The sequence below is a fragment of the Sparus aurata genome, chromosome 5, assembly GCF_900880675.1.
Source record: "Sparus aurata chromosome 5, fSpaAur1.1, whole genome shotgun sequence".
NCBI classification, from domain to species: domain Eukaryota; kingdom Metazoa; phylum Chordata; class Actinopteri; order Spariformes; family Sparidae; genus Sparus; species Sparus aurata.
Window position 1 is genome coordinate 15,874,227 of NC_044191.1, and position 17,831 is coordinate 15,892,057.

Genomic DNA, 17,831 nt, shown 5'->3' on the forward strand with positions numbered 1-17,831 from the left:
TTTATTTTTCATGTCAAGCCGGAAAAGCAATTAGTGGCGATTGCTGTTAGCGCGCTTGTTCAAGTAATGTTCCCTCTTCTGACCAATCACAGCGAACTTCAGAGCTCTGATGGAGGTGTACTCGTTTTATGTATTTTGACTGCCCGGGTGGGCGGGTATCGGGACAACGCACAGAGAATAAAGGCTCTCATCCCGCTGTGGACGCTTATGAGCCGACTGGAGACACAAATCGAGGTAATTCAGTGTGAACACTTCCTTTCAGTTGTCAGCAACGAGTGTAAAGGGACAGTGAGTACAGTTAGCCGACACTGTTCAACTGTGTTGAAGACAGCAGACGAACAGTTAGCTGAACAGACATTATCTGCTGTTTAATGTGCCGCGCATAACAAAGTTTAGGTAGGTAACGTTAGCTGAAGTTTGCCTTATTTGCTTTCTCTGTTATCGTTCCTCCCTTTGACTGCTTTAATGCTAACGATAGCTTGTTTTTGGCCAGGTTACCAAGTTGTGATCAAACTATTTGGATCTAGAAACTAGCAACATGTTATAATGCTACTTAACCAGCTTGGTCTGCAAGGCAAGACTTGTTTCAGCTAGGTAGATAACGTTAACAGACAGCGGCTATGCTACTCGGCTAGCTCATCTTGTTGCAGGACTGTAGAAACTATGAATAGCTTGCACAGTGCATCTTACTTGTTCAAGAGTGTTAACACAGTGTTATTAGTGTTACTACAGGTAATGGTAACTGTCTTATGAGCAGTAGCTAACTGCTGGCATTGTAGTATCAGGTGACTAATGTTACAGCACCCTGACATGACATGACATGACATAACATGACATTGTGACTCATGTTGCCTAATTGCTACCTTTGTACTCATTACAATAAAAAGAATAATAAAGATACTGCACGTTTATAGTACTATGGCTAACACCTGCCTTTCTGATTATGGGGCAGGTTCACAGAGGTACACACAGCATGCACTCTGGATGGGCTATTTCTTTGTCCTACAGCCACAGACACCATGTAAGTATTGACATAATCACTGTTGAGTGAAGTATGCACATTTTGATGAGTGCATCACATACTCAAGTCATTCCTCTCCAGATGTATGCCCTTTAAGAGCTGCAAAAGGCCATATTCTCGGAGTCTTAGGGGAGGAAAGAAAACAGAAAATATGCACATTTAAGAAGCTGGGATCATAGACAGTAGTGAATATATTTGGATAGTGGACAAAAGAAGACATTCAAGGGCTCATCTTGGGCTTTGGGAAATGCCAATTGTCATTTTTCACCATTGTTTGACATTTTATGGACCAACAACTAATCGATTAATATAGTAAACTATCGACAGTGAGTTTTATTCATAGTTCCAGCCCAATGATCTATAAACTCTCATGGTAAAGAAATTCTTTGTCTGTTGGTATCTCCATCTGTTCAATGTTGCACATTTTGAACATCCCTTATTAGGGGTGTGCCAAAATATCGATACTACGATATATCGCAATATTTCGTCTTGAGGTACGTTATCGATACACTGGTGCCAAATATCGATATTTAAAAATGTAAAAAACTAAATAAATAAATTTATTTATTTATTTATTTTTTTGGCCCACCACCTTTCTTCGGAGGACAGCTTTATCTTTATTCAAACATAGGTATACAACCAAATAAAATTTAAAAAATGGTTTAAGTAGCTCTAAAAACCCACACATATAGATATTTAATGATAGTTGTAGTCAGTGTGTGTGTTAAGAAGAGTCACTGTGCAATATACTCTTTGTTTACTTGGCTGTCATTCATGTGAAATTGATTGACAATGTTTTGTAATTCCTGTGAAATGGATTCAGTGCAGTCAATAAATTTTGAATTTCTTCAGTGACACAGATATCGTGATGTATCATGGAGGAAATTTCTTGCAATGTATCGATTATCGCAGAATCGCTGTATCGTGATATTATCGTTATCGTGAACAAAATATCGTGATAGTACCGTATCGCGAGGTACCTGGTGATACCCAGCCCTATCCCTTATCTCATGCACCAACACTTAACACGTGGATGTTTCCTTTTCTGTTTTCTTCTCTTTGTCAGATATGACGAAGATTTGAAGGCAGATGTGGATTGAGTAAAACATTGTCATCAATCCCTCCCCAATACATCCATGTGTATAATTTTCTTCAAGTTTGACCCCCGGCCGGCATCTAAAAATGCCTACAGGTGAGCAGTTTATCCTTTCAGCAGATGTAGATACCTAATGTGTAATGTGTCTTTATTGCTGTTATTGCCCCAGGGTTACTTTAGCTAGAGCTACTTTGCAAACAATCATGGTGGTGATTCGCTGTGATTTATTTTCATTACAAACACTCAGTGAGTTAAAGTTTTTTGCTGGTGACAGACGCTGTTTTTCAGGCAGAAATATGACGAAGAGTTGTTAGGACGGGCGGGAGGATAGACGCTTCTCCACGTACAGCTGTGGTGTTTTTTTTTCTCATATAAGTTGGCAAAGACAGTTACAATTACTACGTTACTTTTGTTTGGTCATGTAACGTTGCTTTGTGGGAAATTTCTCTTTATTAAGTTCAGTCAATTATCAAACTGTATGATCGACACGCCCCCACTCCGCACCGTCAGCTTATCGGTTCACACTGGTTCAGTTCACCAATAATACGGCCCTGATACTATCTCCAGAGATGGATCAGCGCCGGAGCGAAATTTCACCCCTCACCGCATCTGAAACTTTTACACAGAGAAGGATGCTGGGAATTGGCGCAGGATCCCTGCATGCAAACAGCAGTGTGAATGGGGCTACTAATCATTGTAAGAAGTTCTTGAACCAACCCAGTACAGAAAAACTTGGTGCTACACAATTCAAACCAAAATTATTTTATTTAATCAGACGCTCGTGCACAGAGGTAAGAGAGCACAGTCATCCACAGAACTGCACATTTGAGGCTAGTAGTATCTTGGTCTCCTCCTGCTATTCTAGAGTGTGTTTAAGCATTCAAGTAGAGCAGCCAAATAATGGTGTCTTTAATACAATGTCACAGTTAATCTAAAGTGTCAAGCAGCAAGTAGAAAAACACCAAGATGAGGATCAAACATCATAAGCACCTTTTTAAAATCCTGACACACTATGGTCCATCTTTATAAACAGGTTTGAGGCAATTTCTTTTTTTAATATCCCCAATATGTCAGGTAGCATTTTTGGGAAATGTTCAAACAAATTATGCATGATATTTCTTTTTGATGCAGTTCTAAAAAAAAACCACAGTGTTGGGACAGAATATTTCACTGAGTTTGCATCATATAGCTTCAGTGAAGTGTTGAGACATGCAGCAAAGGAAGATATATGTATGTTTTTATAAAATAAAAACAAATATAAAAGGACCAACCTTTCAGATTGATAAATCCCTGCTGTCATAGTCTGACAAGGTTGCAGTGCTCCCTATTTCATCTTGTTCCAGGATTGTCTAGTGTGCCTCTGAGCAGAGACATAAGCACACACAAATAGCAGCATCATAACAAATGAGTAAAGAGAAGAGCATTTTTGTTTTACTATCAGTTTCATAAACATTTGGAACAAACTGATATGTTATTTTGGAGTTGTCAGTCTTTGCCACTGCCCGAGTTTTTCATCTGCTGACATGAATAGCCCTCTATATTGGGCATATAATGTACTTAGCAGTGGTGAAATGATAATTACTATAGAAAATACATCACATTTGCTCAAATCTACCACTTTAAAGGGCTGAATGAATCATTGTGCAACCTCCATGTACCCTACCCAGCAGTAAATGCTAACTCCTTTCAGTGGCTTGCACAGACTGGTGCGCTCTGAGCAGTCATTGTAAGTTAGGGGCCGATGTGGAGTCCAGCTTATTAAAATTCCCCTGAGCTGGAGAGTGAGCTCTGTACCTGGACATAGTCCATCTCTGTCCTTCCCTCTGGGAGCCTGACCCCGCCTGAGGAGATCACAGCAGAGGTGTGGTATGAGTACTGACTCAGACATGAACCTTTGGAAAGGTGAAACGTACTGTGTCCTAATGTGGTTACCTCAGTGCTATATATAGACTATTGGATTAGATTAGTTGCAGAATTTTTCTTTTTGCACTAAATTGGATTGAAGCCACGATTAAAGTTTCATTAAGTGTAATTTCATATTATTACACTCCCACAGCACAAAATGACAGGAATATACCTGCAGGGGTTAAATGGGTTCATATTCAGTACAAATGACTCAATGATTACCCACATGCTAAGATTTCCGTATTTTGAAACTCACTTCCTAGCCTGCAGTGTTTTTTCTTTATTTCAGCTTTTTCAGCTGCTCGGAATGAAATGAGCTCTGCAATCAACCAATCAGTATTATAATTGAATTTGACCTGTTATTATAGCACTTCCTTCAGGCTAGTTAGTGTCATGTAAATATTGATAGACTAAACAAAATGCCTCACTGACAGTTTTTCAGAGTGTTTGCAGTGGTTGGGATAAAATCGTCAACTGCCTTAGGAGTGTGATGTCACTCATGGCAATCTGCCAACTTAAATCATGTAGGTGCTGTAAACAAGTTGACATTTTGGCCCAACACTAGCTTAATAGAAAAGCACATATGACTCTGTTTTTTAAAATACTTTGTAATAAATGGTTGGTCAGGTGGAACTTTAACATTAGGTTAGTGCAACATGGAATGTGAGGGCTCGCAAAATTAATACGGAAGAATCTCATGAGAATTGTGAAAATCCTTGAATGTTTAATTCCACAGCAAACCTGTGACTCCTGCTAAGTCTATAAGCCACTGTGTGTATTGAATACAAAAGTTCAATATTCATGAAGAGCTTTCATAGTTCTCTGCTTCTTGCCATCCCTCCTACATGATGCAGCTGGCTGACTGTGATCCGAGCTGCTCGCATGTGATTTTTTTTCCCCTCAGGATCCGATAGCAGATGCTCTCTCACTGGTGTAGCATCATTAGTGTTAGCTTTGTTTTGTGGAGCAGTGGTGGCTCACAGGGTGCCATGGGAACAATCTGTCGTCAGCCCCTTGATGTGCAGGGGTCGACCCCTATTAGGTCAGTTTGGTTTATTTGTTTGCTCTTAACAGGATCCAAGCTCCCATCCTGAAAGATTAATAGGGGGACCATTGCCAAGCTCAGATGGAACATACAGCTATTATAGAGGTCAATAAATGCCATTGGCCTTTTTTCCTCTTTTTTTCTAGCCTGTGTAGTTTGCCCAAGGTTTAAAATTGTCTCTCTGCAGTGTTTAAATCCATATCTCAATGATCTTTAACTCCAGTTCCATAATTACACAACATATACTTATATCGACAAAGACAAATTATGTTGGTGCATTTTGTGCTTATGCACTACGTGTCTATTATATGAATGTCTGCTAAAAATGCTAATAAATGTTTATAAAGGTCACGGGTTGCAAAAGTCAGAGGTCATGTTTTGGGTGACATGAAGTAGATATCGCTGTGTGTATGGGTGTTGTCAGTAGTGAAATAGTGAACAACACAAGCTGAGTGGAGATATACAGTATGCATACGAATGCTAAGTGATGTTACATTTCCTTGCTACATGGTGTATAGTAGTGACTTGCTAGTAAAGGCCTGTACAAACTAATGGCTAACTGTCATTAAATACAGGTCACCATGCAAGTTCTCGTAGTAAATGACCATCAACAAAATGGCATTGCTGCTCACTGACAGCCTGAATTGTAATGCAGGTCAAGTGTAGTGTAGTGCTGACTGGCAGCCCACATCAGACTACACCACAGACTCCCATACAACGTGATTTATTTAAACTCAGATCACACTCTTTTTTAGGCTGTTTACTCTTGTTTGTGTTAGTAAGTGTTTGTGTGGTAGCCTTGCTTCACAGATTTAGGTTAATGTTTATTACGTGGAATCTCGTTCACCCCTTAAAATCTAGTTTACCTCTTTAGTAGCTCTAAGGTTAAAAAAATTGTCTTTTCCAAACTTTCTGACTGTATCATATATGATGTTTTCTGGCTGCACTGTCTTATCAAATGTAAATATTCTAGATGTCTGATTTGTCTTACATGTATTTCCCCCAAATTAAGCCTGAAATATTTGTTTTCTTCAATAACTTGTTTATTTTTGCATTCTTCAGAACCTGTTGAACTTGGATCCCAACTTCTGTTTCACTTCCTTACTTTCCCTCCTTCTGTATTAAGTCGGGTCATCTGTAACTTTTATATTGGCTTGGCCTTTTGATGTCACATTCCTTTTGATCCTCTCCTCTTTGGTCTTCATCAAAGGTCCTCCTCATAACCTCGACCTTTTGTACCCTCCGCTCAATCAATTTGTAATATCGCTATAGCTGAAGACTCCTGGACACATCTATAATGTCAGGGACAGTGACTCAGCACTGTGTCCAGCAGTCTGCAGCAAACAGTCTGTTTATCTGTCTGCCAACTCAATAACTTCTAGGATGTGTTCCTGGTGATGAATGAGTCATTGATGAGGGATCTGATGTTAGGACCAGCAATGGTAATACCTCATTGGCTCACATCTAGAGCAAGCGAACAACACTCGCTGAATGAACAAAAACAACAAACTAAAGCCCTCTCCCCTCCTCTCCTCAGGCTAATTTTGGCTGCAAACAGAGATGAGTTCTACAACAGGCCGTCCAAAGCTGCAGACTTTTGGGGGACCAACAGTGAGATCCTCAGCGGTGAGTGATTCCAGCTCGCCACTCACTATTTTTTACGCCCTACAAGCAAGTTTTGAAGCTGAGAGCAAATTAAATAGCACTAAACTGACTGAAGTATGTTCTGCTTGTCTTCTTTAACAGGAGACAATCATTAAAAATAAAGCAAGAGACATTTGAAGTATAAAAGCACTCAATCCACACAGCCCATCGTCAGACACTGTGCTTTCAAACAAGCCAAAAGGGAGTTCTGTAAGGTTGTGATGACACAAGTATACAGTCAGTGCCCTCAGCAACGCCCCCAGCATGGCCATGATTGCAAAAACACCAGTAGAGCCGATACACAGTAGGTTGTGCCTGTTGGAGCCTGTGAGAGCTGACCAATCAGAGCAGACTGGGTTTTTCAGGAGAGGGGGTCTAAAATGGCTTGTTCAGACAGAGGCTGAAGTGCTGCAGCAATAGACAGTATGAGTAAAATAATGTGTTTTTCTGAACATAATTGCATGTAAGCATTTTCTAGTAGACACCCATAATATGGAACCTTTTAACCAGGTAGATCTCAATAAGGGAGGTAAATAAAGAAAATTGCAGTAGAAGAATTTGAGTTAAATCCAGACAAATTCGATATGTTTTTAGACTTTAAAACACACCTCTCTGGGCTCTTTGACTGTGTGAAAATGCAGCAGATGTTGTCTTTCGTCAAGGCTAAATGGCTTTCAATAATCAAGAAAAAATCTGTCTGCTTTACCCTGGAATCCAATTCTTCTCCACTCCGTCACAGGACATCCCCACCCGCAGTAAACTATATTTAATTGACTGATGTCTAATACACATTACAGCCAAGCAGAGGAAATCAATCATCCCTTTTTTTCCTGCTGGAGGAGGAAACGCAGAGATAGCCTTGTTGTTCATCCGTCTCCTTCGCCCCTCTGTAATAGAGGGGTCAGAACTCCAGTAGTGGGCCCTTAATTGATGGCTGCTTTTATGCGATGTGACAGGAATAAATGGCCCTGCCTTATCTGCGGGGCTGGGGGGATGTGGAGGCAGGGCCCTGAAGGAGACATAGAATGACGAGAAAGGAAGTAAGCTATAGTTCCCAGTGGGATCAGGCTAGCTTTCAGTCCATCCCCCAAAGGGATAGGACCATTTGGCTCTCTTGGTCAGTGTAAGTGGACCTGTCTATATCGATCACCAGGATGTGCAGTAGACTTGCAGAGGCCCACCTTTTTTATGTCATGTGAAGGAGGAGAATGTAGAAGGAAAACAATGGATTTACTGATGGATTGAGTTTATATAAATACTGGCAAAGCTGCACATGGGGTAAGTCCAGTGAAACGACGTTTTGAAAGATATACTCCTTGTACTTGTTCTAATTTGTGATTTGTTTTTTTATGTCAATGACAGTCAATTGAGTTTCTTCAGTATATCATCAGTTGTATCTTAATGTATGCTAGTTCAAGGTCAGTACGTTTTCTTACTGCTTCTGCCAGACTTTGGTATTAGAAGGAAGGACATATTGCATCAAAGTTTGCAGTTTGAGGGTTAGCTTTGCCGAGGATGGTCTGCATTGTTATAAGGCAACAATGATCAGTTTTTGTGTTTAAACAATTTTCAAGGAAGTTAACCAGGAATTTAATTGAAAGAAAAGATCAGCTAACGTACTTGTTCCTGATTGATTTATTATTTGAATCTTTATTTATCATTAGATGACTAGTATGCCTGCCTGTTGACAGATGTCACATTTTTGCATGTTAAGCTGACAGGCTAAACCAACGATTATACTTAATTAGATGGAGGTTAATTCCCTCTCCATAATCAGTACCAAATAATGTAGTTACCCAATGTACTTCTTAAAGGAGACTGACCTGTGTTGAACTGAGGATTGTAAAACCATTGCGGAAAATCTGAAACATGAGAAAGGCTTCACTGATTTGAATATTTTGTGTGATTGGTTTTAATGTATGGAAAAACACACATGATGTGTTTAATAAAAATTCAGTAATTTTTGTGTTAATCCAGGCCTGGACCAGGAATATGGTAAGGAAGGAGGATCATGGCTGGGTATCAACAAGCGGGGTAAGATGGCTGCAATCACCAACTACATGGAAGGACGTCCCAACCCTGATGCACAAGGAAGAGGTGAGTTTCACGTTTATTTATATGTACATATTTACTATGTATTTATAATTACCAACTAGGCTGGAGTAATTGAGTACATAATTTAAGATAAATTTTTTTGTCTTTACTGTTGTGCAGGATTCCTAGTGTCAAACTACCTTATGGACAAGGATCAGGACAGCTACTCCTACCTGAAGAAGGTGTCGCAAGAAAGTCACCTGTACAATGGCTTCAACCTCATCACAGCCGAGTTCAGGTGTGTGAAAGGTGTAGCAGTGTAGTGAAAGCCATCTGAATGTAGGTGTTAACATTTTGTGTATCTTTAGACTGCAATTTGTTTGCAGAAAGACTCACTCTAACAGTGGTAGCCATACTCTCAACGTGACACATTTCACAAGTTGAAAATTGTTCCAGAGAGTGAGAGAAAAATACCTAATGTGGCCCCCCAAGGCTGTTGGATGTTAAGACAACTTCTTTATTGCACTTTGTGGGTGTCATGAAGTGACATTGGCAGGTTCTTGCGCACTAAAGGAGATTTTTTTGGAAACGTTGAGAATGGGCTGTAACTCTATTCCTCTGAGTTCTGGCCTTACCTTGGAATGAAACCACAAAAGCAGCGTCTTCATCTCTGGAGTGCTAAGCAGGCAGAACTGAAAAGAAATCTCAGGTTCTGAGCTGTGAAAGAGCCAGCATTAAATTCAGATGGAACACCTGTTCATATTTCAGGCTTTCTGACAAGGAAAATCTAGACAGCATTAAAAATAATGAGGGGTTTTTTTTGTTCTTTTTCTTTTTTTCGCTTCATCTGCTTTGCCAGCCTGAGTTGACTTGGTGATCTGTTTAAGGGAGAAAAATCAAAGTGGGATCAGTGCAAAGCAAGATAGCTGTCATGGTGGAGGCCCCTGTAGACAATTGGCATGGAAACAGGTCTCAGTTTCTGCCAGCTCGAGGTTGGAGGTTCAGCTCCAACACACACCCATACCAAAATGTATTCCTGGTGGGGAAAAAAAAAAAAAAAATCAGGGTTTTCACAGTGGAGCTCAGTGTCATGATCCATGTATCCTGGTAACATGGCCTCAAGCAGAATCTTATCTCAAAGGGGATTTTCTTCTGCTTGCACATCACTTTCTGTACATTTCTAGCATCACTTATGTTAGGGAGATGTCTTGGTTTTATGCTGTATTGGTCTCATAATGATATTGCTATAATACGTTGACTGATTGCTGCCCCAATGGCATTCCTCTGTAATGAAAGAATAAGGTGTCCCCCCACTCTCATGAGACATCAGCAAAGCGAAAGACACAGTGTGTTTATGTTGTGATAATGCCTTATGTCTTCTGCTTTGGCTGGGTTGTCATTTTGGGCTCATGCTGTGAAAGCGGTGCATGTGTTTCTTCCACACATACCTGTCTGATGGGAGCAGCGTTCCCTACAGATAGAGATGGCACACGGTGACAGAAAGCAAGCCTACATCTTTTTAATAAACACTATCATTACCAGCCTATTTGATTCCCACTGTAGTGTGTCCGGCAGCCCAGAGGAAATAAGGCGTCTAGTTTCTTTCCAAATCAATAACTACATCTGGTGGATAGAGAGAAGCTCTATATTACAATTAGAGGATTTCTCAGTCATCTGTAACCAGAGACATGATTTATGATGCGGTGGCGGTGGGGAAAAAGATGAGTCCTCCACTTTTAAGCATTCTCTGTCTTCACTCAGTTTGTTAGAGGGTGTGTGATCACCCTCATTGAGATGCATCTGAGAGAAAAGGGGGCACACTAAAGACACAACCCTGGAGCCATAATTTATATATCACTCTTTCTTTAATAGTGATGCTTGTTAAACTAATGCTTCCTTGATTAATAATCTATAACCGTGTTGGGTTGAGTTCTACACACAAGTGATTCGGTCAGTGGCATTTCCTAGAACATCATACTGAGCCTTCCCTCAGAGGAGCTAATGCCATATATATTTAAATTTTGATCTAATATATTCTCTGCTTGATGCTCTCAAGGCTCCATATCCAACATTTCATCTGACTTTTCTATAGCTTTAGTTTTTGATCCTAGTGCCCAGAGATTATCCATTTTAATGAATGTCTCCTCTGATGTTTGCCCGCAAAGAAATGCCTCGCTTAATGCGCATTCGGTCAAGCAGAGTGTGGCTGCTTTATAAAAACAACGTTAGCAAGTGGTTCAATCATTATGGCCTCAAACCATGTGTTGTAATTCTTGGCAGAAACTTGTTTTAGCTAAAAAAGAAAAACAGCAGATATGCACATTCCAGGGATGGAGTATCAGGGGTGGATGAACTCTCAGCGTTTTAAAGAACAGCTATTGGTGTTTGGGTTTTTTAGTGCTATTATAAATTACCGGTGAAGAAGTCACATTCTCTTTGCACTAAATAGAATTAGCAAGCGATGTTCACAGTAAATGGTTTAAATATAGCCTGCATTCTTCATTGAGAGAATCTGTCAGATTTGCCACAAAAATCAGAATAATGCTGTTTTTGGCTTTATGGTTGCAGATCATATTATACATTAGAGGGAGGTCTGAATCCCACTACATTTATCTCTCCATGAAAGGCTGTCCATGTATGCTGATTTGATAGGCTAACTCTTCTAGGTCAGGTGTGATTTTATTACTGAAGTTACATAAGAGTATTATAGCACTCTATTCTGTTCTATTTATCAAGTCAGCGGTCACCTTGAGTTCACATACTGTAGGCCGAGCTGATGTGGAATTAGAGTATTACATGGATATTTCCGTATTATTTATAGTGATTAAATAAAGTTAATAATTTTGACTATGTAGGCTAAGATTATCAAACCTTGCTAGCAGTTCTGTGTGACTGATGTTTTGATTAAAGTGCTAACGTCAGCATCATTCACTGTATGAAATATGGTGAGAGCTCTCTGTTCTAAAATAAATCATGGCAATGCAGAAGTGCCTTGAACCTGCATTCTTTCTAATGGCACAGCCTGGTGCAACTCTGATGGCTTCTCTTAAGAAGAAGCTTATGTCTCAGTCGTTAGACTCAAGTCTTCTTCAGCACAGCATGATGTCCATTTTGTAAATTATGGTCCCTTTCGAAATAAAATAGACAATAAAGTTGGGTATGCTTCAGGGTGCCATTTAACAGTTTGACAAGTCATAATGAAGGTGTGTTCTTGGTTGCTCAAACTGCATCTTACCAGCTCTTGCAGTCTTAAGTATTTTGCTGTCAGTTTGTGAGAAGTCTGCAAGTGCTGAGGGCTGTCCACCCCGCAATTTATCCAATCCACAAGGGCCCTCGAGTAGACTTTCTGCAGACTTCCAGAGAGTCCACTTCGGGTGCAGACTTCACCGAGCTTCACTGATTTAAGTACCCGCAGTTCATTGCAATGCATGTGGGAAACAGTGACTGTTGAAATGTTACTTGAATCATGTAGGCCAGAACAATATTCAACAATATCATGATACAGAATATGTGAAAGTACAGGCTATAGAGTTAATCAAAAAGAATATGGTTTATATTGCCTTGCAGTCTCATGTCCTTGCTGACTTGACATGATGACATTGATCAGTCACAGTATGTATGACTGAAGACAAAGAGGGCCCAGTCTGCATTGAAAAATGTTACTCTGATACACTCATCATTGCCATCCATAGATCTCTGAATCTAACATACCTCAAAGTAATTACACACAAAACAAACACCAAACCGCCTTTTATGTCTGCATGTGTTGGTGTACATGCACAGATGTGTGTGATTGGATACAAGACTGCATGTTGTCATTACCCAAGACCCCACACCAACAAGCCTATCTACATTCTGAATTGGTAATGTTGAAAGCTCATCCAACCATCTCCAGGCAACCACACCACAGCTGGCGATGGGGAAACTGCTCTGCAGCCTCAGTATAGAGGACTCTTCATTAGAACGTCTCCCAGCCAGCATACTGATTACCTCTCTAACTGAGATCTGAAAAAGCCTGTTTTCGACTCTTCCCTCCTCGTTCTCTTGCTGCCCGATGGTCTTGACCTCCTGCTGTTCCCTCATCTCAGGCCAAATCAACCCACAGCACACCTGAAGAGACTTTCAATATTCTAGCCAGTTTCAAAAAGCAAAAATAGAGCTATCACTCTGCAAATCCTCCTCCTGCTACCACCAATGTCGATTTGATCCATACCAGAGTCAGAGTGTATACATGGACATGAGGCCTTTCGGGTATTGCTGAGTTTGGGTCACAATACCAAGATCAAAACAGTGTTTCAGACATTGTGTTTGCCCACAGCAGAGCTGACAACAGGTTATACGCTTCACAGATTTTTCCGTTTCTCTCCAGGTTACAGTGCCATCTGGTTCCCATTGAGCGGCTGCTGTGCACATGCATGTATGAGGGGTGAGCGCTAACACCCAAATCAACAATGGCCAGTGCGGCTATGTTCATAGTAACCATAGGAACACCGAAAAGGCAGTTGTTTATTCAGACTGTTCGACTGGGTTTGGATACAAGCTGGAAACAATATTAAGGCTGCTGTTGTTGTCAGAGAGATGGTGTAATGTCAACCTACAGCTTTGAGGATTCTCTCGCAGCTGCTCTGACACATATTGTCCCACTTTTAGAAACACTCTGCTCCAGGAAATTTACACAAGACAGAGCAGTCCCTGCGTAAACAGTAAAGGATAGCCTCTGAACAGTTAGTTTATCGCTAATCAATTGTAAGGAATGAACGCTGAACGAATAAATAATTTTAATTAGTCCAATCACCACCTACACATTAAGATGCTTATTGCAAGCATATGTATTGACACAGCGTCTCTTACATCACTGTCAACAATGATCCTCACTGCTTCCAGGACAAACGAGGAGTAATATTTCATTGTATCAAGCCTAAGTAAAGTCTTACTTTGACAAGCAAATGAATACAATTTACTTAAGTGTTCACTGGGGCTATCTGGCTTGTCAGTAGGGTTGCAATCGAGCATTGTCTTTGTTATTGTTTAATCCAGAGAGTTTATAACATCCTCAAAATTGCTTCTTTCAATTCAATTATCAAAAAGCTGTCGGTTAACTTTCTGTCAATCAATTTAGCTCTACACGTTGGATATGTCTTGACATGTTGTTAACTGTTTCAGTGGCAAACGTCCTCTGCTTATGTTGATATATGATATAGTGCGGAGAACGATTTGTATCTTGGCCTCTAAAACTATCCAGTAAAGTGCGAGGCAGAGTTACAAGCCCAGCAGCATATTCTGTTCCTGCCTTGCCAGTTCTTGCGGGAAACGTTCCAAGTTAGATGTTGTAACAGTGTTGCACCACATTTCAGATTGACTGATGCCACTGCTATGGCTGTCATTAAATTGCCATCAAAAAAATTCATTCCCCTGCTGGTTCAAAGGATTTGGTCGTAATTTATTATTCACTCTCCTGTACCAGAGCCGTCACTGATGCCCTTGATGTCAGACAGATTTTTCAGACTGAATAAATTCCCTCTAACTGAGGACTTTGCAAAGAGATCTAAAACCGTAACTAAAGGGTTTTGTGGTAGTCAATGGTGTTTGCAGCACTAATTTGTATTTCGAAGCTTTAATTTCACACAGTTGTTCCTTTAGGATAGATTTAAATGTTACAATTAACTGCGGTGTTGGCTATTTTCCCATTTGAATTGCTTCAGCAAATTAAACTGGCTTTTTAATTCCTATTTTTCAGCCCCGCAAAGACAATCAAACATTAAAGAATACCGTATGGTGCACTGTCCCCCCAAGCACCTGTTTCGCATGATTCCCCTAGGAGGGCTTCTTTGATTTCGTGTCTCGTGTTTACTTCAAGTGTATTGAAGCATTCTGACTCTTGACACATCCTTCATAATAAGACCTAAACAAGTATAATCATTACAAAATGCAATCTCTAATTTTCCATCTTACTGTGTCCCGTGTAGAGCCAAACAAGACACTGTGTGTTACTATGGAAACAGAGGCAGCCCTGAACCCATCCATCTAAAACCAGGTCTGTGTTTTTAATATGGTTGCTGAAGGAACGGTTCATTTAGCATTTTTACCTCTCCTTTCGACCTATGGTCTATTCCTGTTAGGCTGACATTTCCATGTTGATATTGCTATTAGATTTGCCACAAGGTCACTAACCACGCTTACTATTGTGGATGTTTGTCTTTTTTTTTCACATGCCCCTCAGCAGGAATCTATGGCTTGAGTAATTCATTGCTGGACACTCCGTGGAGGAAACTGCTGCAAGGCAAGCGTCACTTCACCAGTGTGGTCAATGACCAGTCCCTGTCCTGCGATGGACTGGTGCAGGAGCTTCTCAACGTCCTCAATAATGAGGAACTGTGAGTGGTTATCACCCACTTAGACTTTGATGTTGGATGTAATGCAATTCTTAGGGTTAGCTATCGATCAGTTGCTAATAATGGTGTCATGGTTGTTTGTTATGTACATCTACATTCACTAGTCCCATAGAGTGGTTTGTTGAATTTGACCAGGTCAGGTGCCATGTGTGGGGTCAACATTGCTTGATTCAGTGTGTACAGGGCTGGACAGAGTCCCTGGAACATGCCAGACATCAGAGATACTGTGTCAGGGCTCTGAATCAGCTGCTGTATGGGATTGCAATTTTAGCTCCAGCTTGTGTCAGCTCCTTTCGATAATACTGTGACTTTTGAGGGATGTTATAATACCAAAAGGGTATAACAAACATAATGACAATTTATTATGGGAAATATGATTCTGGTTTCTTGCTGAGAGTGAGAAGACCAATAAGGCTTAAATGTCTCTACAGGACACAGGAAGCTGTAAGACATGTAACATAAAACCACAGCTTGTTTCCTTTGTCATCACCTGCACTTGTGCAGCGAACCAGCAAAGATTTAGTTAATGTGCCCTTCTTAGAAATAAAACTTTTTGATTTTTATGCATATTAAACAATCACGATGGGCCATATTAATTATAGGTGAGCTTTAGAGGTATGAAGAAGTGGATTTTGTTACCACTGGATGGGGCCAGGGTACTAGTTTTCTCAATTTCCTATCTTTGTGCCAGGTTAAACTAACAACCTGTTGATTTCAGTGTTTTTCTGGTGTACAATCATGACTCTCTGCAAGAAAATGAATAAGTCCAACCGTTCCTTTTCCATATTGAGTGTAATGAGTCGTTTTTATTTTAAATAATTTGGTCAGAGAGGGGATTAGTTCAACATCTGTCTGATCGATTGTTGTTTGTGATTTCCCCTTGCACTCTTGCAAAGCTGTGTTTGTTCTGAAAGCCACATATCTCAAGAGGTTGTAAGATAGAAATGATTTTCATAGCTGATAGAAATGATAGCTAACCCCCTTGTTGTTTGCACATTACAGCTTTAGTGGATGTTACACACAAGTAGATTTCTTATTTAAATGTACTGCATGGGCACTCACAATGATAAATGTGTTTTTATTGTGGGTTTGTTAAACAGAAACACACCTGATCCAGCTCAGGAGAGCCAGGGTGATGGTTACAGCCAGCCCATGATCCAGGCTCTGTCAGCGGTGTGTGTTCGCTCACCTCATTATGGCACAAGGTCAGTGTCTTCCACTCATCATAACTCTATATCCCCTTGTTTGTTTCTACCTGAGGTGACTGACAGGACTGTGCTCACCTGCTAGATCATAGAGAGAACAAAAAACCCCAGTGTAATCAATCTTTCACAACAAGGAAATGAAAAGGGGATCTGTGGATACAGAGACTGTCCTGTAGCCAAAAGGTCAGAAGATCTGTCTTTGCCAAAGCCTTAAGCAAGGCCCTGTCTGCCACTGCCTGCTCAGTGTCAATCAAGTCAAATGTAACTTTATCATAGTTGTCCCTGGGAGTTACTCCTGCCGCTCACCTGTGGTCTTAGATATTTTTCAAGCATTCTTTTAGTTGATAACTTGATATGTTTTATATTTGTCTGCTTGTATCCCCTTGTGTCCCTGCTCATTTAGGACCAACACAATTATCCTCATAGACGCAGAAGATAACGTGACCTTCACAGAGCGCACCATGCTCAATTGTGACACAAGCAAGTGGAGCACCACTTCTTTCCAGTTCCAACTACAGGTGTAAAGACATGAACGAGGATACCAGCTCTGTGCCTTTCAGCATCACCTTTCCTTCAATCTCCCCCCTCCATCAGCTGTACCTCACCGTCGCAGCAACGTGAACATGAAGACTCGTCTGCACTTTTTCTTCAGCTAGTCTGTACTGGCTGCCTCATTAACATCAGTGATATATTTCTTATTCTTGATTTAAGTTCAAATGCATCTTTTGAAAGTGTGTGCTAATTTAAAAGATTGCCAAAGAACATTTATAATTTTGTAGAGGAAAATATTTTACCTACGTGTCACAAAGCAGCAGGATTGGGTTGCTCCAGAAATCACAGATTGTTGGCAGCCTGCTTTGAAATGCGATCTATACCATCGTGCACAGGATTATTTTCATGCAATATTATTTATTCTTGTTGGTGTCAGATTTCTTTCTTTAAATCCATGATGTGGAGTGAATATATACTTAATGCACAATCTCTAGACTGCAGTTTGAGATTGCATCCTTTAAAAAAACAGCAATGAAAAAATTGTATTTCAACTGTTTTAGATAATAGGAATTCATGGATTGAAAGACTTTTTCCAATAGAATGTGTTAATCTGATTAAAGATCACAGTAATTGTCATATATTAGAGCTACAAACTACTTTTTAAATTTCCGATCACTGTTACATGCATTTCATTATATATTCCACAGACCTGCACAACAGTAGTCTCAGTGTTGGTTACAACAGAAGTTTCCATGTTGAATGCAGATACTTTCAGTCACTGGATATCTGACTGCTTCCACGACAAAACAACAAATTTTACCACTGCTTGACAATAAAAACAGTTGGCTAAACCATTTTTTTAGTAACCACGTGTGTTAATGCATCTTTTAGATGACTATAGCATTTAAGTTTATCAAATAGACAGCTGGCTCTTCCTTTTACTAAATGTATTTCACTTCTGGTTCCGGTGTTACTTTTCCCCCCACATTACTCATAG

General features: G+C 40.2%; 1 protein-coding gene across 3 annotated transcripts; it reads left to right on the forward strand.

Moving 5' to 3' along the window:
- Positions 1–94: 94 nt before the first annotated feature.
- tango2 (transport and golgi organization 2 homolog (Drosophila)) lies at positions 95–17,690 on the forward strand. 3 transcript variants are annotated; one of them, XM_030418256.1, is made up of 10 exons: positions 95–234; positions 953–1,021; positions 2,088–2,213; positions 6,605–6,693; positions 8,689–8,808; positions 8,926–9,043; positions 14,712–14,779; positions 14,966–15,119; positions 16,238–16,342; positions 16,746–17,690. In XM_030418256.1, exons 3-10 carry the CDS (start codon positions 2,158–2,160, stop codon positions 16,864–16,866), a joined length of 831 nt encoding a protein of 276 aa, XP_030274116.1. In that variant the 5' UTR covers positions 95–234; positions 953–1,021; positions 2,088–2,157; the 3' UTR covers positions 16,867–17,690. The 3 variants fall into 3 exon arrangements, with proteins under 3 accessions (XP_030274116.1, XP_030274115.1, XP_030274117.1); XM_030418255.1 differs by having other exon boundaries at positions 219–396; XM_030418257.1 differs by having other exon boundaries at positions 219–396; positions 14,969–15,119.
- The last annotated feature ends 141 nt before the right edge of the window (positions 17,691–17,831 follow it).